Below are 26411 nucleotides of genomic sequence, written 5' to 3' on the forward strand. Positions count from 1 at the left end.
TTTCGAAGTACTTCAAGCGCGAATTTTTGTTAGATTTGGTTCATCTTAAAACACCCATACAATTGATTGCTGTTTACGTTTTGGCTCATAAGCATACATCCATGATTCGTCACCTGTTATAATATTATACGAATATAATTACTCCTCAGTACGAGATCACCATCTTAGTTTCTTACTTACAGGCTTCAGAGACAATAAATATCTAATTTTCAACTGCACTGGTTCGCAATCATCTAAAGCAATATTCACATATATATTAAATAGTCTTAAAATCAGATCATTTATTATAAACGAATAAGATTTTGCTTTTCCCAAAAAAAAAAGAAAAAAAGAAATTGTTTTTGTAGATATATATACATATATAATTATTTCCCTACTATTTATTTAACTTAACTTTTTTTGTTTTTATCGCTTACTTTTTAAACCTAATTAGAAGTATACATCAAACCTCCTTCTGTCACAACTATAAGTTCAGAAGCAGAAGTAAATAAATGTTGAATTGAATTGAAATATTATACGAATATACGTCTTTCGAAGCACCGCCATTGTACTTCTTGAACATTTGTGTGCACCAATCGACACGAGTATCTTTTTGAGATTTTGTCAAATAATGCGGGGATCCAACGAGAATAAATCTTTCTCACGGTTAAATGATCGTGTAATATTTTATATAAGCTGGTGAAACTAATAGAGTTCTCTCAATCTCATAGTACAAGTGTGTCGCATGACAATCTTGCATTATCAATTTTCGAACAACAATTGATTTTGGACGATTTTGGACTTTTACGAATTTAAGTGCGGTCAGTGAGCAAACTGCGACCACGATTACAATGATTGTACTAGTGGCAGTGTTTCACAGTGTCAAAGGATGAAACTTTATCGCCAAATGTGGAAGTAAGTTGATCGATGTTTCTTGTCTTGATAATCCACGTCGTAAGTCGTAACAAATCATCGTACAAAAATTTTCTCACGTTAATCCCATTATTTCACAAACATTCAATTTACAAATCAATAAATAACACAAATAACGCGCTTTTGACAAAAAATCTAAGGTAGGTTATCATTAATAATGTTAAACTTTCGTATGAAAACGTCAGGTAACACCTGACAACATTCAATGTCAGTGTTTTCAGCCAAAGCTCAAAATATAAATAATGACCCTCGTATTGTTATTGTGCTGATATATTTTTTTGTTATTTGTATTGAAATAGTGGCATATTATAAAAATATTACATCAGTACCCTGAAAATAATTATATACCATACCATATACCACATCCCCAGTGTAGCTAAATCAACTTCAAATTATATATTTCCCTCTAGTATATAGTTAGGAGATAATATTTAGTTTTGTGTTGTTTTGTATTTTCCAATTTCTGGAAATTTTTTTTCCTCTAAAAACTAAAAAAAAACAAAATTAATTGAAAATATTATTTTACTTAAATTTTTTTATAGAATTATAATAAAACTTTCTTTTACATATAATCATCCGAGATGCTTCTTGTTTTGAACTCATATTTGATGTAACTATGTCATTACATAGTGCCGAAAGACATGTTTAGGAAGAAATAACGCGCCTTTTTTGAACTCTTTTAGTAAGTAAATGTTTTTAACAGTCGCAGAAAGAAAAATTAGTATGATGATTCCGCATTTTTATTTTGAAGTTTATGAGCAATGTACTTAAAAATAAGAAAGAAGGAAAACTTTTTTGTCTTGCATTAATGCAGGACAAAATCAGGTAATAATTTTAGGACGTTCTAATTTCTAAGAGATCAAAACTTTGAACATCCACTATGTTAGTCAAATGGGTTAACAATAAAATTGATATCACAATAAATATACTAATGTTAAATTAAGTTTGTATAACCAAATAAAATGAAGTCGGGTGAATTGCAATTATCTAGGTGTAGATACAATTCTTTGTAATGACTTTTTTAATCGTTTCCAAAACATTTTGCATTCTTCAGAATCTGACTGCTTACATTCTGAGAGCGATGGCCACTTAATGTACGTTTTTACTTCCATTAGATATTGCAGATTCTTTGGTCTTTTGTTACGTGGTATATCTTCCAAAAATACCAGTATTAAATGCTCTTTATTGACTTCAAAAATTCTAAATTCAAAGTTGTTATTATGAGTGCAGTCACAAAAATATTAGTATACCTATGTTGAGCTAAATACATCTCAAATTGACACCAATGACTTAAAAGGAAATTACTAGATATAATTAACATCATTGCTCGAGAACGGTCCATGCATGAAATTATGTTGTCCAGAATTGTCATCCCAACCTAGTTGCATATAAAATGATATAAAATAAAAACAGACCATTAATTATTTTAAGTTTCGTATTTATACCTCGAAATCTCGTTCGTGCATACAAATGGAAAGGTCACCGACTTCTTCTACATTTGGCAACAATTCCTCCAAAATCCATTGCCGATCATTTTGACAATAACTTATAAATATATCGTATACAAGATTAGGATCGTTTATAGCCAAAGCATTCAATTTATCAATATTATCTTTAGTAACTTCTGATACTAGTGCTGCCGATTTAAGTGATGAGTAATAATAATAAATATGCCACCGTTTGTAGTATATCACTATACCAAGTAATGATAGTCCTAATAAAGTAGAAACACAAACTATAATAGTTTTCATAAGAGTCTGTAATCGGTCAGTTAAATCTTCAAACACCTGAGAAACGCAATTAAGTTCACCGAAATTCATTCGTTGTGTTTCATTAAAACAATAATAGTCTGTGTCTTCATAATCTAGCAGCTGAAATTTCAGAGTTGTGCCATTCAATTTATCATATATGTAAACTGGTTCAGAACCTGAACATTGAGCGGAAGTGTCAGATCGCAGCACTCGAAAAAAATGGGGAATAACACGAAATTTTTGTTGTTTTTTTGCAATCTCATATTGCTTAATATTATGAAAACTGCGATTCAATGAAGTAAAATATCTTTTCGTTATATAATGAGAAAAATCTATGAAATCATTTGCATTAAGAGTGTAATTAGTCGCGAAATTTGTTCTTCCCATAACACTTCGCATACCAAGAGTTAAGTTTGATGATATGTATTTATTAATGAAACTTGAGTTTTTTATTATAAAATCTTGAGCGTCTTCAATTAAATTACGGGCACATTCCGCTTCTTTATTATTGGCTGCAGAAATATCAACCAATTCTCGCAAGAGACAATCACAAACAAAGTTATTGTCACCAAGGCTAAGATAATCCAATAACTGAAAATCCTTTAACATTTCTGATGTTAATATGTTAATATTATTTCCACGAAGATTTAATACCCTTAGCTTTAGATTGTCAGTGAATGCACGAGTGTACCAATTTCCGATGTAGTTTGCACTCAAATCAAGAAATTTTAAGTTTTTAAGTGTATTAAATACATCTGTCGTAATAGTATTTAAATTATTACCAGATAAGCCGAGAACATTTAATTGTCGTAAGCCCTTTAACCAGTTTAAATCCTTTATATTAGATGATTCAAAGAACAAATATTTTAACGTATCTGCAACGCCATCAAATGCATCATCAATTATATTATATGAAGCGTATGGATTACCAGAGAGATCAATTCCAACTAAAGCTGTATTTTTAAAAATAGCACTTCCAACCATTGGAAATGAGGTGTAGCATAAACTTAAATACTTCAGTTTTTCACTTAAATGAGCGAAAGCTACAGCACTGCTTCTGGTTATTTTTGTATGTCCCAAATCCAGGTATAACAAGTTCGGTAAGAACTTAAAGGTAAGTTTTTGAATTTTTACTCCATAAATTAGGTTAATAACAGCTTCAATTGTAGGCAAAGGCAAGTTATAATTAAAGTCTAAAACATTTGTAAAAGATAGATCCAAATATTGAAGTCCACTTATATATTGGAAGGTATCGGATGGAATAGTCATCATTTTATTGTGTGATATAAAAAGCTTACGTAACTTTGTCATGTTTCGAAATATATTTGCAGTTAAAAATTCGATATTGCAGCTACTAAGATCCAACTCGAAAAGTTGTGGCAATACTGGAAATGTCGCCCAACGAATATCATCTTAAAAAACAAAAGCAAGAAAAAAATTACTCAATATTTTGGTATAAATATATAATATATGTATCATTACTTATTAAATTTCACATATTTATGATCAGTATACCCATTTGAGGACAGTGAGAGTATTAGATCAATCGTTGACAAACGTTAGAAATTAAATATTGAGTTGAATTATCCACGAGTAAGACATGGATGAATATATTGCTGCTAATCAAATAATAATAAATTAAGTTGAAATTCATTTTGTTTAAGGCAGGCTACTAGAAGAAACTAAATTTTTAATTTTCGGTGTAACTGAAGACCACTGATTTTTATAGTACATTATATATCAACAACTTCTTTTTAGTTTGCAAATTCTAATATATACCACCAGAAAGTAATAAAGTGATTTAAGTTTTGGAATAATTAAAAATACTTAAGAGAAATTTTAAAAAAAAAGTTGTCCTGCAAATAAATAAATTTTCGTAATAATTATTCTTATTTTTCTTTTTAGTGTTGCTTAAGCTTATTGCTTTTTCTTGAGTAAAAATATTCCCTTTATATCTAATCAAATCAAAGTACCAGGTGTATTGATGTTTTTTCGCGATTTTTTTTTTTTTTGTTAACAAAAAAGAGTAATTTTCGAAAGAAATTAATTTTATTTAATCTTGGCAATCGGTTTCTGCACATTTCACCCATCTTTTAGAAAATTTATAAACACCATGACAGAAAAACTGCGACATTAGCGACAAACTATTCGTAGAGCTACTTCCCAACTTTCTCGAAATTGTTATTATCTAATATTTATATCTAATCAAATCTCACTGGTCATGTAACAAGATCACTTTGCCACATCTTCTGTCCCATTCCGGTCGTCTTTCGATCAATGCATTATTTAAATTAATCATTTGTGGCGATCGTGCTGTGCATTAACGGTTTCGACATTAATGAAATCCGGTTTCACATATCTTAATCAAAGAAGAGTATTCAGCATATGTTTTTAAAAACAAACGAATTGTTTCAAGCACCTTTTTCTTTTGATTAAATAAGAAAAGCAAAGCCGCAAATGTTCTTTTTTAGGTACAAAATTCGACTTAAGCATTGAACGACAAAACAAAGATACTAGTTTTGCATTATAATTACAAGGTGAGATGAAAAAACTGCAACCAACTTCAGACTGCTGTCATTTCTAAACCGCTCGTCCCACAGCTGTCAGATTTATTCTAGTGACAGCTCATTATATTGTTTACAAGCGCACAAAAGCATTTTGGTGGGAATTTTTCAAAAAAAAAGTTATTTGTGATGGAATTCAAGCGTGATAGTGTGATTGCTTTGCATTTGGCTGGAAAACCACAAGTGGCTATCGTTAGAGCCCTCCAGCATTTAGAAGTGAATAAATGTTTTGTGTCTCGTACCATCGCTCGTTACCATGATACTGGTAGCGTAGCCCGACGTCAAGGAAGTGGACGAAAAAAAACAGCAACATCGGCAGAAATGGTTCGAAAAGTGAAAAAGCGAATTGAACGAAATCCGCGTCGCAGTGGACGAAAAATGGCTCGTGAGCTGAACATATCGCAATATGCCATTCGGCAAATATTGAAAAATGAGCTTGGACTAAAGCCATTCAAGTTCCAAAAAGTGCAAGATCTTACTGATGCGCAAAAAAAAGTTAGACTCGAAAAAGCTAAAGAGTTGTTTCGCTTGGCCGAAAGTGGTGAACTGCCGAATTTGGTTTTCTCCGATGAGAAACCATTCGTTATCCAGCAGTTTGTAAACAAACAAAATGATCGTGTTTACTTGCCAGAGAGGTCAGCTGAAAATTTGCAACTTCGGTTGGCCATCACAACTCAAAAGCCGGCCATGGTGATGGTGTGGGCCGCCATAACAGCCGATGGTCGCTCGCCGCTCGTATTCATCGACCGTGGTGTCAAATTAAATGCGCAAATCTATCGCGAAAATATTTTGGAGGGAGTTCTGAAGCCCTGGGCACGCAAACATTTCGGCCGCAGACCTTGGACATTCCAACAGGACTCAGCACCATCGCACTCAGCACGCGCCATCCAAGAATGGTTAAGAAATGAGGTTCCTCGCTTCATTTCCACCGCACAATGGCCACCAAAATCTCCGGATGCCAATCCGTTGGACTATTGTGCCTGGGGTATTTTGGAAAGCAAGGTTGGAACTAAAAAATACCAAAGTGTCGATCATCTCAAGCAAGCGCTTCGCCGAGAATGGGACAAAATACCGCAGAGCCACTTTCGGGCAGCGTGTGATGGTTTCATTGGCCGTTTGAAGGCCATAGTTCGTGCCAAAGGGGGCCAATTCGAACAAATCTAAACCGATTCTCAAATTTGATGTTATTTCCGACATTTTTTGCTTTCATTCAATAAAATTTAAAAAAAATGAAAAAATTATGGCGTTTTACTTTGTTGCAGTTTTTTCATCTCACCTTGTATATAAAATCAGATTTTTTGAGAAAGTTTTTAAACTTCTGCATTGGTGTTGTCGTTATATTGGACACTGGAAACACAGGTCAATTTATTGAAAGATGTTAGAAATTTTCGAATTATTAAATACGAGGCTGAGTGCTTATTAGAAATTTGCTTGTACCTTATTGTTTGTGAACATTGAGATATTCACACCAGGAATTTTCTTTTTTTCTTATTTTAAAAATTTTCTAGGAAAAAAAGTTGCAAAAAATTCTAAGTTTATATTTATAAATCTAACAACATTCATTCTTCTTATTATTAAGAATATTATTATCGTATTAATGGAAAAGTAATACCACAATGCAATGACACCAAATACTTAGGAATGCACCTCGATTAAAGGCTTACGTGGAAAAAGCATATAGAAACCAAAGTAACCCAAATTAAACTCAAACAACAAGAACTAAACTGGCTGATAAATAACAATTCTAAACTTAATCTCACCTATAAAGTGCAACTTTACAACACAATGATGAAACCCATATGGACCTACGGAATTGAACTCTGGAGCTCAGCTTCTCCATCAAACATTGAAAAACTTCAAAGAACTCAATCAAAAATCCTCCGGCAAATAGTCGGTGCCCCCTGGTATATAAAAAACGCAAATATTCATAGAGATCTTCGAATTGACACAGTCACAGATGTAATTATCAGCAACACACAAAAGTACAAAATCAAACTCAGGAACCATCGAAATCCACTTGCAAGCAACCTTACCCAAAGTGCTGGTACACAGCGACTCAAAAAAAACTACATAAACCCGGCTATTAAAGAATAACGCCCGACATGGTAACGAAATTGGACGAAGCTTTGGCTAAGGACAATTAATTATCTACTTTTCTTTTTTCAAATATTTTAATACAGCAATTAGCAGCGAAAATTTATTGTTAGTTCTAAGTTGATTTTTAGAAGATTCAATAAAAATCAAAATAAAACTCAAAAAAAAAAAAAAATTCATTCTTCATATAATGTATACCTCATATATATTCACTTTTTTAAAATAAAACTTTAAAAATAATAAAATTTGTCTCATATCACATGTTTCAGAAATTTTCAGTATTTTATTATTTGCTTTTTACTTTTTTGTGCACTAGTACGTTCTAGTACATTCTGCTTTTGATTTTAAAACGCAACAATAATTATTATTTTTGCCTTAAAAACAAGAAACTCAAAAATAACTATTATTTCCGCCAAGCAAAAAAAAGACTCATAGTACAAGTTAATTTTGAGATCAAAGTATAAATTGAAAGTCGCGCGTTTAAAAGTGAAATTAATTCGCTTTTAGTGTTTGTTGGTTATTGTGAAATGACTGATAAAATGTATAAATACAGGTAAGGATTTTTACTTAATAAATATTGTAATAGCAAATCAGATCTTATATTTTTATAATTTTTACAGTATGGTAATCAAATTATATTTGTTACTAAGCGGCTATATAAACCTGATGTTTATATAAATGATTAAATGATTAAATTGTGGTTAACGACATTGTCTTCAAGACAATGATTGATTAAATTAACACATGCACAAATTCTTCGATATCCAATTTTCCAAATTGTGTTCGATGATATTGTTTAAGATGTTATTAAAGATTATCTGAAGACACCAACCACATCACTACACAATCAAATAAACAAAATGCAAACTTAATAAACGCTCTAAGAAAAACTAAAATCAAGACATATAGGCACAAGATTAATTTTATTTAAATAAATTTACTTTATTTATAATTCAAAAATTTTTACGGTAGTTAAATTTTAGTAATAATAAAAATTTATATATTTGCTTTTTTTATTCAATAAGCAGAATACGTGTGCCAACGAAGGTGGGTTCTAACCCCCTGTTTACAATCATCAGATTGTATTTTTTAACAAACTCGAGGAGAGATTCCCCTTTGTTGTTACTATCGCTGCTACCACACGCAATGTTCTACAATACTCCATCAGTCTGATTACCTCCTGACTGTGAGGTGGTTTAGAGTCATATGGCAGATAGGCCGTCGCCATGATAAAGGTATTTGCATCATTACCTACTCTTACCGTAGTAAGTTCTGGTGAGCATAGATGAGGCAATTGGGTGCAGTGTATCCTTTTCCTCACCATAATGCATGTCCTTATTTTTCCAGCTGCCTGTGAAAAGAACAGCGTGGCAACTGATGTAGCGACCCCTTATGCGTTTTGAACAATCCAGGGCTCTTGAATCAGTAGTATATCCAACTTGTCTTCGTCAAAGTATCGCAGGATAATTGCCGATGCTGCTTTACTGTGATGAATATTCAGTTGTTCAACCTTTATGGTTTTCTGACATGGGACCATCCACCGCCCTAACGGTCTACACAGACCCGTTAGCCCCATACCAGAGGCGATGTCTTGCTCGTCGTCAATCTCTTTAGAATTTCACTTTGGCTTGATTTAGACGACAGTTGAGCCTGTCCCCTGCGGTCTTAATCGCCTCAGCGTCTTCTTTGGGGCACCATACTGTGACACCAGCACTGCACGCTTCGCCAAACTTGCTGAAGTCAGTGACCCTCCACTTCGAAGTGCTTCTGCAGCCTGCTAAGAATACTTTCTTTGCCTAAGGTAGAGTCATAGACAAAGATAAGTATTCTCCTTTCGTTGCTTAACGCTGTTAGCGTATCAGCCGTCAGCTTTGCTTCAGGCCAAAGGTCTTGCAATTTAGTTACCGTGCTGCTTAGCCATGCCTTGGATTGTTGGTTCTTACACTTAATCGTAATGTACTCCTCAAGGCGAGCGTTGCCAACAAACCCAATGTCTCCTATTCAGCCGTCTAAGGACTCCACGGCGTTCATAAAAGATGCTTTAAAAGCAACTAAGTATTTCTTGCCAAGAGGTCCTTCGACTCTTGAATCGATGATACCCATATTGAAATCCGTCTCAGCGAACTGGGCATACGACCTCTTATGGGCAGGGCCATCTGCACCAGTTTAGTAAAATTTTTAATAATATATTTAATACAAATGCCATTTAAAACCTATTTCTTTGAATACAAAAACTAAATCGACTATAAAAAATTAAAAGTATTTTATAAAATAATTTTTTTAATAAGTATTAAGAAAAAAATAACATTGAACGCAGCAACAATAAATTATATAATAAATTGAAACAACAGTTTTTTGAACAGATTTTAAATTTCCAATATATGTAGGATGGTATTCAGTTCTAATACAATAAAATTTTAAACTTTTATATTGTCTCTATCAACTCTTTTCACAATAAGCTACTGACATTACATCACAAAGAAAACATCAAAATAGACCCATAGACAAGAAAAAAGATTACGGACAATATAAGCGCAAGCTACCTGTTATTCCTATAAGTGAACACAACCTTATTACTATTTTTAAAATATATTTTCTAGTATTAGCTGTATTCAAAGTGAGGTAAAAAAAACAGCAAGTTTCTTGCAAAAGTTTCTAATTTGTATGCGAAACAACAACTCTACTCTCTTACAGTAACAGACTTGTTACGAAATCCAGCCATCTAAGAGACTGCAGAACTAAATGTTAACAAAGAACTAAATGATCTATTATGAACTTACATTGGTAAATTGATCGAAAAATGTTTGCAAATTAATACGAGTAAAATTGAAAAGTTTCACATGTTTGAAAATGGTTAAGAATATATTTTAGCAAATGAAGGTAATAGCTTACCATTTCCATAGAATATTGTATTGAGTTCTCATTTATATGATTATTTTTTATAACATATATATAAATAAAATAATATTAATAAGAGCTGCTATATTTTTTTGGTTGACGCCTTTATTTTGTTAGCTATTAAAGTTGAAGAAGCTTTTGGTGTAAATGTTTATTTGATTATATCGTTGAAATAAAAATTACGCGTTGTTCCATCTAGATGCAACAACTTTCCGATTAAGACATTTTATAAATTATGCTTTGTTACTATGTGGATTTTTATGTCGTTACAATGTTATACTTAACCGTGTCCAAAGCTATAAATTTATATACATATATTTTAGTTTTTCATTTTTTTATTCAAATATTTATTATTATTCAAATATACATTACAATTTATTATTATGTTGAGGCCAGCTGAGTCTGTGCACTTGAGCACTTTTACTCTCTGTTAACTGCGAGGTTTCTTAATAACCCCTTTCTATGCCTTGACTGGATTATTGTTTATCACTTTGTGACGTTCATGTGGCATTATTCAAAAAGAGAAATTTACTTTGAAAAATAGAAATTAACAACCAAATTTTCATGCATATGCATTTTGATTTTGAAAATTAGGAAATTTTAGAATTTTAGAATTTTGAACAGAACATAATAATTGTTAGTAATAATTTATAAACTCTTATTAAATATTAAAATCTCATATTAGGAGTCAACATTACTACAACTTCATCAGACTAAGCAATAATTAACCTCAGATCTGCATACCTCCCCGAGAAACCTGTAACCACTCTGAGATTCAATAAAGCGGTGTTGGTAATCCTGTCAGTTTTCATAATTAATTTCTATCCTTTATGTATTTTTTGATCGGATCAATCCTGAGGTCCCTGAGACATCCTAATTCGTCCTAATGTACCATGGTACCTTGAAAAGTCTTCTCAGAGCCTGACTTTGTGCAATTTCTAGCTGGCGAATAGTAGTGTTTGAGGCCTTGCTAAACGTTACACATCCGTATAGAAGTAACGGTCGAATTATTTGGTTATATAACAGCTTCCTGTTCTTAATATTGAGATTTTAATTTTTGAATAGTGGTTGGAGGTGAACATGTTTAAGCCATATGAACCGTAATGCCTAGATATTTAGTGCTTTCCTCCCAGTTTAATACCATATCTCCCACTCTCACGCTCGACGGGTACTGTCACCACTTACGCGTAATAGACAATAATATAATTTTTAATGATAATTTTTTCTTGCCGATAGTGGCGTGTCTATATGAAGAAAGAAACTATTAAAAGTTAGACGGATTCGAATAGCAAAGAAAGAAAGGACAAAGACAAACATTTATTTAATTTATTGAAATTTGGCTGACCATACAACGCTGTTTCGAGTATTGCCAAGTACTCTTCATCAGTGGTCTTAGGAAATAATCGAATTTTATTTAATTAGTTTATAGTCCGTATATAATTTGTTTGGACTGCAAGTGCCAGGCTTAGAACTCGTGCCTGTCAAATAAGAAGCGATGACTAATCGTGTTTATCCACAAGTAGCCAAGGCTGCTTGTGGATAAACTTTTAATGCTCAAATTTGTGGAGCAAACTTTTAATGCTCAAATTCCAGGTTTTCACTTATTTTTATTTAATTAGTGACATCAACTAAAGCACTTGCCGTGCTTTAAATTAGAACGAGCTATAAACTACAGATTTATATGGAAACACAAGTTTCACGAATTGAAAGTTAATTTTTGAAGTTGCCTACTTTTTTTTTGGGTTCAAAGCTATTCTTTTTTGTAGAGACATAGAGACATATTTTTTACTTGCTATATGTAAAGCGCCTTTTTGGGTAGAATTTTACAAAGAAGCTATGCAAATGTTTCTCTACAAGTTCGCTAATCCCGTTAAGGAAAAGTTAAACAATATTATTGTCAATATTTCCTATAGTTCTAATTTTTAATGTTAATTTTTTCTTAACTCAATAAGATCTGAAAAAAAATATACGTTATTTAATTTGTACACATAATAATAAGAATTTACTGGAATTTTGAGACTCGCTGATGCTGTGAGTGTCCTTGCGTGCAATACTCATGATTTATCCACTTCAGACGCCTCAGGCATATGATGTAATACTGCTGTACTATTATAAAATATTTCTTGATCACATCTAATATAATACCACCGTGTGCTATGAAATATTTTTATAAGGCTACCGTATACATTTTATAAAATATTCTTTTATGTGTTTTGTATAGAAAATACCGTCGTTGTACTGTGTGATATATTATATATACTAAGAGACTATTCAAACGAACTGTTTCATAATATGTGTGTACTTTTAACATGCAATTCCAACAATAAAAATTTTTTTAATTTTATTTTTTTAATACAAATCACGTTGTTGTTTACATTTTAGTTAAATTTGTAGTTATATTTGTAATTAGGTTTCAACACGTTTTTTTTATTGTTTTAAATGTTTCTAAATTTCGTCACGTTTAGAAGCATTAATACGATATTTACATTTTGCATTCGATTTTAGTCTATTTAAACGAAAGCGTTCTTTTCTTTCAGCATCACTTAAACTGAAACGTAAAGTATCTAGTATTTCTTTTTTTTTTTTGCTCTTTTAATAACAAAAATCACACTTCACTGCAGTGATAGCATGGTGACGCCATAAATGTAAAAATAATATTGCACTATAGTATAAGCATGATGACGACATAAATAAATCATAACATTAGTTTACAGCCAAAAATGTTCAAAGACGAGACCTATATTTCAATAGAGAAATTTTCCGTAGAACTTTAAAATCACGAATTTTTTTTCTGTGTTAAACACTAATTTAATATAAACATTTTAAGCGGCTTAACATTAAATTCAAATAAAAATTTCAGAAGTTACCTGTAATTTTCCAATTTTGCCCAAAATAGTGGTTTTTATTAATCAAAACCTAAATCAAAACTGCATTATGTAAACCATTATGTAAAATTACAATAATGGTTACAAATTTTATTTAAAAATTAAATATTAATATTAAGCGTATTCGGTGGCTCGCAAGTACGGCAAAAAACAGCAAGTTGTTGGCCTATGCAGGCCTAAACTGGCCGCAATGTATGCAAAACAACAACACTATTTTCTCTACCTCGGCCAGCATAGTTATGCTGGCCAACCACATCGGCCAGTAAAAAAAAAATGTTACCAACGCAATAAGCGAACTATTGTGAACCTTCATTGAAAATTCCAACGAATAGTGCAATCAAATGTCAAAAATTGAGGAAATAAAAATTCAAACAGAATTTAAAAATTTGAAAAATCTTGAAAAGTAACGAAGAAATAATAAGAGCGTATTCGGTGGCTCGCAAGTACGGCAAAAAACAGCAAGTTGTTGGCCTATGCAGGCCTATACTGGCCGCAATGTATGCAAAACAACAACACTATTTTCTCTACCTCGGCCATCATAGTTATGCTGGCCAACCACATCGGCCAGTAAAAAAAAAATGTTACCAACGCAATAAGCGAACTATTGTGAACCTTCATTGAAAATTCCAACGAATAGTGCAATCAAATGTCAAAAATTGAGGAAATAAAAATTCAAACAGAATTTAAAAATTTGAAAAATCTTGAAAAGTAACGAAGAAATAATAAGAATGGAGAAATCGTAAGTATTAAGCACATTGAATTTTTTATTATGTTAGTTATTACCAAGTAACATTTATTTTATTTCATTTAATTTGTAGTTTACATACGTAAAATTAATAAACAAACATAATTTTTGAAGTTTTTCTAAAAAATTTTTTTTATACATTGACACAAGAAGTGTACATTCATAACATTTAAAAAATTCGTGAAATAACTTGCATCCCTCGGCCGCTGCAAAACGTTGCTTTCTTCTCCCAACATCGTCAGTACCTACAAAAATTTACTTATCTTAGTGTTTTATTTTTAAATTTCCAATATTCTTACCATTCCTTTTAATTCCGTGTTCATTTTAATTTTATAATATTTTTATATACATAAATATATTTGATTTATATGCACATACACAAAATTTGCTGTTTGTCAAAACAGTGTGATGCCAATGACTCGCGTGGCGAACATAGGCCAACATGCATTTTTTGCCGTACTTGCGAGCCACCGAAAAGGCCTATTATTAAATATTTATATACTGCAGTGTGTTGCATAACTGACGAATACTTTTTTTGCTTTATATATTGGTGCTCTACAATAGAATTGCTTTGTTTTTGTTTTATTTTTACAGTTTTGGAATAAAAACAATAAAAAAAATAAACAGAATACAATCGTTGAAAATCGCATTATTTTTCGTTTAATTTTTTTGTTTCGTGTTGTTGTTATTGCAACATTTCACGAAAACTTAGTTAATGACGAATACTTTTTTTGACCACTGTATACTCGTACATAAAGGTTAATTTAATTTGTAACCGTTTATTTAATATAAAATAGAAATAAAATTATACCTCACCTTCATTTTTCCCTTTGAAAGCAGCAAAAATGTTTCCTCGTAAGGTTAAATATTTCAGATGAGGTTTTAACAAAGTTAAAGTGCTGAAGGGAACGTATCTGAGGTTGTTATAGGCTGCTGAAAATGCTTCTATATTTGGTGTATTTTTGTAAATGTATATTTTTGTTTCTGCATACAACCTAAGATCATTTGTAAAATTCCGGTAGGATAAGTCCAAATATCCAACTGCTGCTTAAAAAATGGAAATAATATAAATAAAATTTATATTAATAGAAATAATTTTTGATTTTTTGTAAATATTTATATTACGGCTTATATATGTATATTGTTCTAGTTTACAAAAAAGTTTTTTGTACATTTCGAAAATTATAACGATTTTTTGTTTTCATTATTAATTCATCATTAATTCATTATTTGGGAAAAAATCTGTATATTAAGCTTTCGTCCAAAATTGCTTTAAATATGCCACCGAAAATATTTTTAAATATTTTTCTATGGCAAAACAAGAAGAAATATTGCAAATAGTTCTGTGTGCTTTAAGCTGTACTTGAGACATTTTCTAATATTAACAATAAGTTATAACAAAAGTGTTATGTGGAGAATATATAGACGAAGGTTTTGATTTGCGACATCAGAGAAAGGCACATTTTCATTGATTGTTTGCAGTTGATGAGAAAAGTTTGGTGAGCAAACTGAAGAGGATGGTGTTCTGGGAATACATATGAAGCTATAAGCTAAGTAGCTGTATAATCGCCCCTAAATTATATTACGTCAAATGAAAACAAGTCATGGCACTACATCCGGTACTGATATGCACTTGACTTACAGGATGTACTTAATACTGAAACAATTGATAGTACCGAATTTTGATGGCTTTTTGATGAATTTTGAGTCCAATCAAGAGCGTCCAAAAATATTTACACTAATTACAGTGGATCGGTTTAAACTTGAATACATAACTACGTTGTTTTAGCAACAGCCAAATTTCACTATCCAAATTTTAATTTAGAAAATTTTCTAAATAATTATTTTAAACACTTATACTGGATTCACACGAGAATTTTGTTTGTAATTTTTTCTGTCAATTGTTGATGCTTTCAATGCAAAATAAAAGTTTTTGACAGCTAAAATTACAAACAAAACTCTCCTGTGTATACAGCATTAGACGTTATAATTTTTTATCTATGATAATTGTTAGTTTTTCTATTTTAATATCTTCTTCTGTTATAAGAAATAATTATATTCAGATCAGGAGTAAGTGAACGATTACACACAATATGTAATGTATTACATACACTTAGCAGAAAAACTCTGCGTACAGGAAGTAAATTTTGTTTCAACAATAAAAAAATTATTAAATAAATAGATTTTTTAAATCAATTTTATTTTTTATTTGTACTTTAATTCGTTATCTTCATTTAAAGCTAAAACTTATTTCTAACAGATAAGTAGAAAAATTATAATAATTAAAAATGTAAAAAATCAACGCTATCGGCGGCCGAAAAAGTCTGCGTACAAAACATATAAAGGGGAGTTCCCGAAGTTTTAACAGTAGAACTTTGGCGTGCTTTATGTTTTATTGAACCAGTATATCATTATACACAATCCCAGGCACTTATTTTATAATTTAACGATTAAAAAGTAATTAAATTTATAATGGCAAACAAAGGAAAAGAAATTATTATCAGTGGGAGCAGTATTATTATTTATCTATGGAAAATAAGGAAAATGTATCGCGAAATTGGTCAAATCGTTAAACGGTCACATTCTTTTATCCAAAGAGTAGTGAACAACTATAGCTAAACAGGATTATTAACCTCGAAGCTTCGATTTGGGGGTCCAACAAGAGAAACCCGCAGTATTATTAATTCAGTGAAAGATAATCCTCGTCTAACTGGACTTCTGTTATATAAATATATTGTCCAGACATTCAAGAACAAATTCACGTGGATACTGTACACAAAATATTAAAAAAATACCACTACCATGGCCGGTTTGCACGAAGCAAGCCGCTTATCTCCAAAGCTATTAGAATGAAGAGTTTAGCATTCGCAAGGGAGTATTTAAATAAGTCTCCAGAATATTGGAAACGCATAATTTTTTCAGACGAAAGCTAATTTTGTCTCTTTATCATTAAAGGTCGAACGATTATATGGCGAAACCCGGGTACTGCCTTTAATAATGAAGATTTGTATCCAACAATAAAACACGGTATTGGAGGAGTAATAGTGCGGATGTGTATGGCGAGTAATGAAGTGGGAAAAATGAAATTTATTGAGTCGATGATGAATAAAGTTGATTATTTAAATGTTTTAAAATGCAATTTAAAGAGCAGTGCCGAGAAGTTGGAGTTACAGAATAATTACTTACTTCAACAAGATAACGACCCAAAGCACACTGCAGAAATTGTAAAGCTTGGGTTGCTTTAAAATGTGCCCAAGCAAATCAAAACGTCACCATAATCGCCATATTTAAATCCTATAGAAAAATTTGGAGGATTTACTGGAGCGTTGGGTACGTGAATACAATATAACCTCCAAAGAAATGCTGAAGAACGTGAAAGACGCGGAATGGCGCGACTGCGAAGCTGGTCAATTCGACACCAAAACGACTTTTGGAGGTCATAAAAAGGAAACGTTATCCAACAAGTTACTAAAAACGTAAAATCTTTCAAAAAATAATATATTTCGACGCTTTTTAAACTCTTGTCCGCAGACTTTTTCTGCCGCCGATAGCGCTGAATTTTTACGTTTTTAATTATTATAATTTTTCTACTAATCTGTTAGAAATAAGTTTCAGCTTAAAATGAAGATAACGAATTAAAGTACAAATAAAAAATAAAATTGAAAAATCTATTCATTTAATAATTTCTGTATTGTTGAAACAAAATTTATGTACTTCCTATACGCAAAGTTTTTCTGCTAAGTGTATGTATATTTGTTTCTCTAATTTATTTACTTCATACAATATATGTGTTATGACTACACATAAAATAATGTAAAATATGAATATACATAGGCAGTGGCGACGCGTGCCCTATCTGGAAGGGTGTGCGGCCCTTCTATAATGTTGTTTTTACATGTACCACTTAAATTAAAATATATGAGATGTTTTATTAATAATAACTATATTATATTAGGCAACAATATATTTGCAATATTATATTAACAATTCATTAACAAAATAACATATTAAATAAATTAAATTAATAATTTATATATAAATTTAATATTATATCAATATGGAAGAAACAAAAGTTTTCATATAGTTCTCGTAACATCAAACCAACTTTTTTCAAACAAAAGAGTTTGTACTTGGAAACATACATGTTTATGCAGTGATCAAACCAAATCGAACCCACTTGCAACGTATAAATGTGCGGACAAGTACTCCGCACAGTAAGCGACAGAAATTCGTTGGTGCTACTGTTAAAAGGAGAGAGACGAAATGTGATAGAAATGTATGGTGAGATGAGCTGCAAACTTTAGCCACTCATGCAACCACTTTGGCAAATCATCATGTTGGATTCGTATGCATGCAGTTGATATTCAAGTAGAACAGAAAATTACTCTCATACAATTCCCACTATATAAATCTCTATTTCTGATATTACGAACGGGAGCACACGCAAATTATTTTGTTCATGTGCAACGTCTGAATGTGCGGCCAACTTCTTTGCACACAAAAGGGAGAGACGAAATATAATAGAAATGTTCTGTGATTTGAGCTGCAAATATATGAGCACAACTAACAAGTATAGCAGCTAACAGAAGCAAATTGATTGAGTTTTCATAGACAATTTAATTGTTTTTGCTAAAACTTTAAAAATATATATATGGAAATGTAATAAATAATATTTTTTGATGTGAAGATACGTAATAAATTTATATACCTATGTTATATGAGATTTTGCAAATTATGTTAGGGTGTTCACCGCACACCTCCGCACCTTAGAGCAGTCGTCACTGTACATAGAGGCGGTATCAGAGCTATGATACTCGTATCTATGAAGCGGTCAATAAAATTATAGTGGATTGCGGATGGTTTGAAAAATGGATAGTGCTCATGGAGGTTATTCCTTTAAAATTTAATAAATTTGATACTTTGGAATTCGCTAATAATATGGAAAATTTTCATTTCCTGGCTGATCTTGCTTTTTTAACTGATATGACACAACACTTGAATGGTTTGAATTTAAAGTATCAATGTAAACCCCACAACATAGTCAACTGGTATGGATATATAATTTGAAATTAGTGAAAATACACTAAGCAGAATAGCTGCTTTTTCACCGTGTTACATGGAACATTACACTGAAAAAAAAACATGTTGAAGGATGCAATTTTTCTGCTCATTTGAACTACATTAATGAGATAATTGCGAAATTTGAGTAACGCTTCATAGATATTGAAAATTTGGATAGCAAGATATCTATTTATAAATCTGTTAACAATTGTAATTAAAAATGTGAAAACTAATTACCAATTGGTAATTAGACAGTTTTTATGTAAAATTAAGTATGTCGGAGATATAAGCAATCAAAGATGAATTTTATGGAAAAAATCATTATTTTTCAATCTTTTGAGCTCTTGGGGCACCATTTCCACTTATCCAATTGAACTAAAATTTCACACAGATTATTGTTTTTAGTAAAATGAACCAATCTGGGGGGTGCCGCGGGCAATTTTCCGACTTTCGAAAATTAATGGCACCCTAGTGGTATAGTTATAGGGCAGTTTATTTGCTTTAAAAACTACAAATATATGAAGGGCCCATTACACATTTTGTAACCGGTTTGGATCACATCTACAATTTGATTTTATATGTTCTGAACTGAACGTCAGATAATCTGTAAGAAATGTCGCAGTTAGAAATTGTTAATGTGATTGAAGATTTATTTCCCTTAATTTTCTTAATAAAGAGCGTAAATCTTTTATATCCAAATTTTAATTTACTCTTTACAGCTGGGAATTGGTATCTTATTGATTAAGGTAATTATATCCTTTCTTCGAAGAATATCATCACTTTTATATAATTTTTGTGGTATCGATATAATTGTATTTTTAATGATCCCTCATTGTCTTTAGTAGAATATATATATTTCAATGTCAACCAAGATACTTATTATTTTAAGCCAGTTGGCATAGTTATTGGAAGTTTCTTGCGACTTCTTGATACCAATAGTCACTCCGGAGTCAATTACGTCTGGTATTTTTGTGAGATATGTTGGTCAGTATGTTGGCTCCCCCGTAAATACAATATGTAAATTGTTAGTTCGCAAAGTTTTGTTTAGATTTCTTCCTTTAGAGAAATGAATCTAGAGCCCTAGACAGTATACTTAGCATTATAGTCTCCTGCTCCTAAAAATCTTTTGCTTAGCTGTAAAAAAATTCAGTTAAAAAAGAATACTGCTGTTCTGTAATATTTTGACGCCAGTATATTGCAGAAATAGCTGTTCCCATATCCCATATATATGGATTCTGTATGTTAGGTGTTATAAAACTCAAATCCTTTGATTTTAAAATTGTTATATTTGGTTAGGTGAGTTTCAGATATATACATTATATCAATCGCTTGCTTTTTTTTTAATACCTGCAGTTTATTTCTGTGATGACATAAACCATTAGGATTTTAATAACATATATTGATAGAATTTCCTTTTTTAATTAAGGTAAATACTAAACAGCCCCTGCAATAAAAATTAAATTTATTTTTTTCCTAAATCACACACATTTAGTTTAATTAATAAATTTAATAAAGTTTTTAATTTTAATTAATTTAATAACTATAAAGTAGTAAAGTTAAACGAGTTCAACAAGTGATAAGAGATAGCATTTTAATGAACAATTTTTTAAAAGAACACTGCCTGCCGGTGTTCGTAAACGTAAGAACATATGAATTTCATAATTTCTTTTGTTATAAAATATTTTTATTCTTTATAGAATATGAATTAAATATGTAAACATTGGCATTATCAACTGAGCTAGATTTAGCTTTTTATTTGATGATAAAGAATTGGTACACAAAATAAAATTTGGAATAGAATATATGAGTTGAAATTAGAAGAGCTGAGTTGTTTTTGTTCACTTTTTTATTGTTTCTTTTAAGCCTGGTAAAGATAATACAATACTGAAAAAATTAAATAATATTAAAACAAAATTTAGAAGTCCAGACAAAATTAAGCAACAACACTATAAATACTCCACTAAAATAAGCATATTCAGTATTTATAATATAATATATTTTACAATCTATATATAAATTATTTTATTTCTTAAAAATTTAAATGTGTTTTTTGTAACAAATTCACAACTTTATTTTCTTCATTTGTAACAGTCGAGGACCTATTCACAGAACAGAAAGAAATTGTTTTAATGGTATCAGACATATTTGAGAGAAGTTTTTAGAAGAAAATGCAGTAACAATAATTATTATTACAAATAAAATTTAAAAAAACATTTTCTTGATTATTTAAAAATAATTTAGAAGAAAACCTTTTAATTTTAGAAGGTTTATTCTAAATATATTAAAACAAGTAAGAAAAAATATTGTCAAGAATTTCGCTTTAAATTAAGGCGGTGTTAGACGGTAAGCAAGCACCTGATTTTGTTTACATTTGAACATGTAAACAAAATATTTTCAAAAGTCCAGTCGGTAGTTGTTTGTCCGCAAGTGCAGTGAAATTCTGAATTATCTTTGTTTAAAGCGAAATAATTAAAAAGTTTGTAATATGTTTCTAAACATATTACAGCGCCTGTACAGCAGGAGAAATCAAATGCGCAATAAAAGGTGGCGAGTTCGTCCTATTAATGTGGATCGTGTTCTACATGGTTATTACCGAAAAACGTTTTTAGCCATAAAAGAAAAAGATAACGAACAATTTTTTCGTCATACACGGATGTCTAAAGAAATATATACTTTGTTATTGAAGTTAATAGCTCCTTCTGCGACAAAATTTGGACAGCAAATAAACGCTGATGAACGTTTACTCTTTTGTAAGTTACATGTACTGTTTTATTAGTAATTTTAGTAAAAATATCACGAACATTTTTTAAAGACATTTGGCACATGGCGTCCCTTTACAGAGTTTAGCATGGAGCTATAAATTGAGAAGAACTACAGTTACAAACACCGTGTTAAAAATGTGTGATATCATTTGGCAACTACTATGACCAATATATTTAAGTGAACCTACAGAAGAGCAATATCGGCATATTGCATATTTTATTTAAAATTGAAGATAAATTGTTAATGATATTATCTTTCATATGTTTAAATTGAAAATAAAGAAAACACTATTTTCATTTATATATGGAAAAAGTTTTTATTTTCTATAATTTTAATTGTATTATAAGAAAAAGAATCAACTGTAAACTTCAAAAGCTCCAACCGGTAGTGGTTTGTTCTCAAGTGTAGTGAATTTTTATATTTCTATATATATTTTTTGTACGAATGTACTTTTAAAGTAAAACAAATAAAAACATTTTTAGTGAAATATTTTTATATATGACTAATATCTATTATATTGCTTATCTCAATAATTTTGTAATATATATTTTAAAATTGCATTTTTTATATTATTTATTATTATTAAATAAATATTTCTCTTCAATATTTATTATAAATTAAATACTTTCTACTGATTATTGATCAACATATTAGTTAATTGATTATTGATATTATAAAATAAATAATAACTATTATGAAATATAATTACCTATTGTAAAAATATTAATAAAATAAATTTATTAAAATATTTTCTGCTGATTACAATAATTTACAGCCAAAAATTTCCAAAGACGAGACTTATATTTCCTATAGGGAAATTTTCCGTAGAACTTGAAAATCACAACGATTTTTTTTCCTGTGTACCGTTTTCGAGTTATTTGTAAAAAACCGTTATTTTGACTTTTCTCTAAACATCACCCTGCATATGGTCCCGTTACTTTATTTTTTAAGTTACCATAGTAGTGCGTGATATATCAAATTAAAGGTGAAACTTGTACGAACATTTTAAGCTACATAACATTAATGTAACTTATTTAGTTTCGCTGCTATAGCTGAAAATGTACAGATTAAAAATGTTTTTTTTACGCTTTTTTTAACTTTTTCGATTTTCAATGTGATGGGACTCCCACAAAAATATTTAAAAAAAATTCTTTTTTTGATTGATGTTAAGGCCACATTTCGAGTGGCTTAACATAAAAATCGAATAAAAATTTCAGAAGTTACTCGTCATTTTCCAAATTTGCCCAAAATAGTGGTTTTTATTAACAAATCAGAAAAATCATTTTTTCGAATTTATTTTTTAAAATTTAAAGTGCAAATCTAAACAGTATTAAATAAAATTGTACAAATTTTATTTAAAAATTAATATTATTAAATATTAATATATTGCATTTTATAAAAAAGTTCTACGGAAAATTTCCCTATAGGAAATATAAGTCTCGTTTTTGGAAAAAAAACTTTTAATTATTTGTAAACAAGTGAAATAGTTGTCTAAAATATTTAGAATAAATTGTTATTACGACCAATATTTATTTAGTTTTTATATTTTTTACCGGGCTTAGGTCGTTTATTTAACACATTATTTTATGAAAATGCTTTATTAAATAAAATAAAAAATTATAAGTAATAATAAAAATTAAATATAATAAAATATTTAACACTGTTTATAAAGTGTAATTTTTTGTTTTCTTTAAAAAAAACATTTTCATAAAGTGATGTGTTGAATAAACGACTTAAGCCCGAAAAAAATATAAAAACTAAAGTATTTAAACTTTTTTTCGCATCAAAAGTATTTACACAACGCAAGTTAGCATTTATTCTGAGATTTCCTTTAGTAAGTGCAGCCATTAGCTTTTGTCGCAGACTAAACCAATTTAGGAATTTTAAAATTTTAGAAATTATTCAGGAAAATGGTAAAAACTATGTAATTATCATTTGAAAATCGATCCGAGGTTGGTACCTAATATAAGAGTGGTATTTCAGCGACAAACTTGGTAAAGTTATGCAAAATTTTACAGTAGAAAATTGAAAAATTTGAAAAGAACTGCACTCAAATCTGCCATAAATAAAAGGGAATGCAGAAGATTATTAGAAGCAGTCGTAGAAAATCCTACAATAAGTGCTGTCAAAATTGCAGCATCATCGGAAAAGTTGATTGGCAAGATTATTAGCGCTGCTACACTGCATCGTATGTTGAAAGATGTTAATATCAATACCTATGTGATGCACAAAATAATCAATATTACTCCAACGACCCTATCAAATTGTCTCTCATTTGCTTTAAAGTATTTTAAGGAACCTATACAGTTTTGGTACAATGTGTCATAGACAGATGAGTCTGCACTTCAATTCTAGGGATCATTTGGTAAGCAATTCATGCAGTTAGGACAACGCCAAAAGAATAAAGCAGTGCAGTTACTTAATAGATTTGAAAGTGGCACGGTAAAGTTTTGAAGATGTTTATTATGTAATGGATTTGGAGATTTGGTACCGACAAATGGCACCTTAAATCAGTTCAGTTATATTGGTATTTTAATAACAATGCTTCTACGTCAGAAAATAGACACTTTCCAATCAATTTTTGGATTCTACAACATTACAATGCACCATATCATAAAGGATATAGACTTAAAAAATTTTTAAAAGAGTTAAATCATGCTGTTCTTTTTTGGCCTCCATAGAGCCCTGATCTTAATGTCATTGAAAATGTTTGGGATAGGAAAGAACTATAGATAAAAATCCAAAAAATAGTGATACCATAATTGAAATCAATGAAATTCAGTCCAAATTAATTTGCAACTTGATTGAATCAATTTCAGTTAGGTTGCGTGTAGTTATTGATGCCAAATGTGGCTTAACTAAATATTGAAAATATTAATTAAATAAACATAAGAAAATTTAAAAAAAATTCATTAATTAAAAAGAAAAAAATGAAATTCATATTTTGTGTGAATACTTTTGACGCGAAAAAATGTGTGTAAATACTTTAGACAACTAATAAGCATCAGTGCATTTGCTTCTATATATAAACAGTTATCTTTTCAAAACTTTTTTGTGGTTCTGCATAGATTAAATTAAGTTACAATAAAATTTTTTTTTGGAACTTACCATCAGCAATAACAACAATAACAAAAGACTGTTTTAGTGTAATATGCACAAAAATTTTAATTGTGTAAATACTTTTGACCTGGGCTGTATAGCGTTTAATATGTTTTACATTTAATTTTATTTTACTCGCATTAAAGTATAACGATAAAGTATGTTTCTTAATTAAAAATTTTTTACATACCATTAAAATGGGTGGCTGACTCTTTGACGCTGCCATTTATAGACCAAAACATAATTTGTTCTTTTACAAAATCTAGCATACATTTTTCACAACTGTTTTCATATTTTAATATGAAATTTTCCATATCTCCATTGCTAATTGAATTATGAAGATTTGCTATTACACTTGCATCGATAGATTTTTCTTGTGCAGTTAAATTCTGCACAAACAGCGAAAAAGTGATTAGATCTTTGTTTGATTTATTAACGCTCGTTGACATAAGCGGAACAGATGAAGTGCTATTAGACACATTTTTTTTCTTTGTCTGATCATTATTGAATGTTTTAGTTATATTTTTGGATAACACATTTATTTTGTCACCGTTTAATTGATTAATTTTAATGTTATCAGAATTTATATGTATGTCGTTATCGCTAGTTTGGTTTGCATAATCGTAAACGTTGCTGGTATCAACAGATTTTAAGTGATATGTTAGAAGCATTGAGTTTAAAGAATTTAATTTCATTAATAAAATCACAATAATTGTAATCCACTTATATATAAAATTCATTTTGCACGAGGTACTTATTAAAGGTTTCATCGATAGATTTATCTTAGAGCTTAAAACTATTCTTTTTGGGTTTTTAAAATATAACTGTTTAACGGAATTATTTGCAAGAAATATAAATACAATATGTTTTGATTCATAGTTCGTTACAAAATAAGATCAATTTATTATAAGCGTTACATATAAACACGTTAATTAAGCCATATGTATATTTTTTTATACATTCTAAACATATTTATTAATTATAGCATTACCGCCATTTGTTAAAATTAAACTATTTAAGTGATATATATTTTGGTGCTACTGACTCAGTCAACAAAAGCGGACAAAATTTTTGAGCTATGGCAACATCATGCACGTTATCAATATCGGTAATTTGTTTTTGCTGCGTTTTCTTATCATAAATATTGGATTTTCGGCTTATCTTTTTCAGTTTGCGTTATTTATGTATATTTACAGATATATGTATGTGTATATATTTCTGTTATAAATAATAGGAACTTCATTTTGAGTAAGTTACAACTACAGTCAGTGCAAAAAAATAGTCTTATAAAATAATAGTATATAAAGAAATTCATAATGATACAATATTTATAGTACTATGTTCACTTTTTGCAACTATCGTGAGGTCAATTTTTGTCCACAACATACTTTGTGTTGCATCCCTTTTTACTATTTCTATTAAATCAATTTTCACAATCCAGCTACTGAAACTAATAGCTATTGCAAAAATGCAAAAAAGCAGCAACATCAAGTCATCTAAATTATTATTTAAGTATGTAGTTCTAATTTTAACAACATTCATCCTACATATATTGTATGATAAATATATATTCTCCTATCAAAATAAAACTGAAAAAATAATAATTAAATTTGTCTTATATTATATTTTGCAAAAATAT

General features: G+C 30.0%; 1 protein-coding gene across 1 annotated transcript; it reads right to left on the minus strand.

Moving 5' to 3' along the window:
* Nucleotides 1–1493: 1493 nt before the first annotated feature.
* Nucleotides 1494–25443, minus strand: LOC119688408 (toll-like receptor 2). The gene is made up of 5 exons (XM_038103092.1): nucleotides 24963–25443; nucleotides 14666–14893; nucleotides 2358–4075; nucleotides 2163–2290; nucleotides 1494–2112 (listed from the first exon to the last, which is right to left on the minus strand). Exons 1-5 carry the CDS (start codon nucleotides 25441–25443, stop codon nucleotides 1896–1898), a joined length of 2772 nt encoding a protein of 923 aa, XP_037959020.1. The 3' UTR covers nucleotides 1494–1895.
* Nucleotides 25444–26411: the final 968 nt, after the last annotated feature.

The sequence above is a fragment of the Teleopsis dalmanni genome, chromosome 1 (genome assembly GCF_002237135.1).
Source record: "Teleopsis dalmanni isolate 2A chromosome 1, ASM223713v2, whole genome shotgun sequence".
Classification (NCBI taxonomy): domain Eukaryota; kingdom Metazoa; phylum Arthropoda; class Insecta; order Diptera; family Diopsidae; genus Teleopsis; species Teleopsis dalmanni.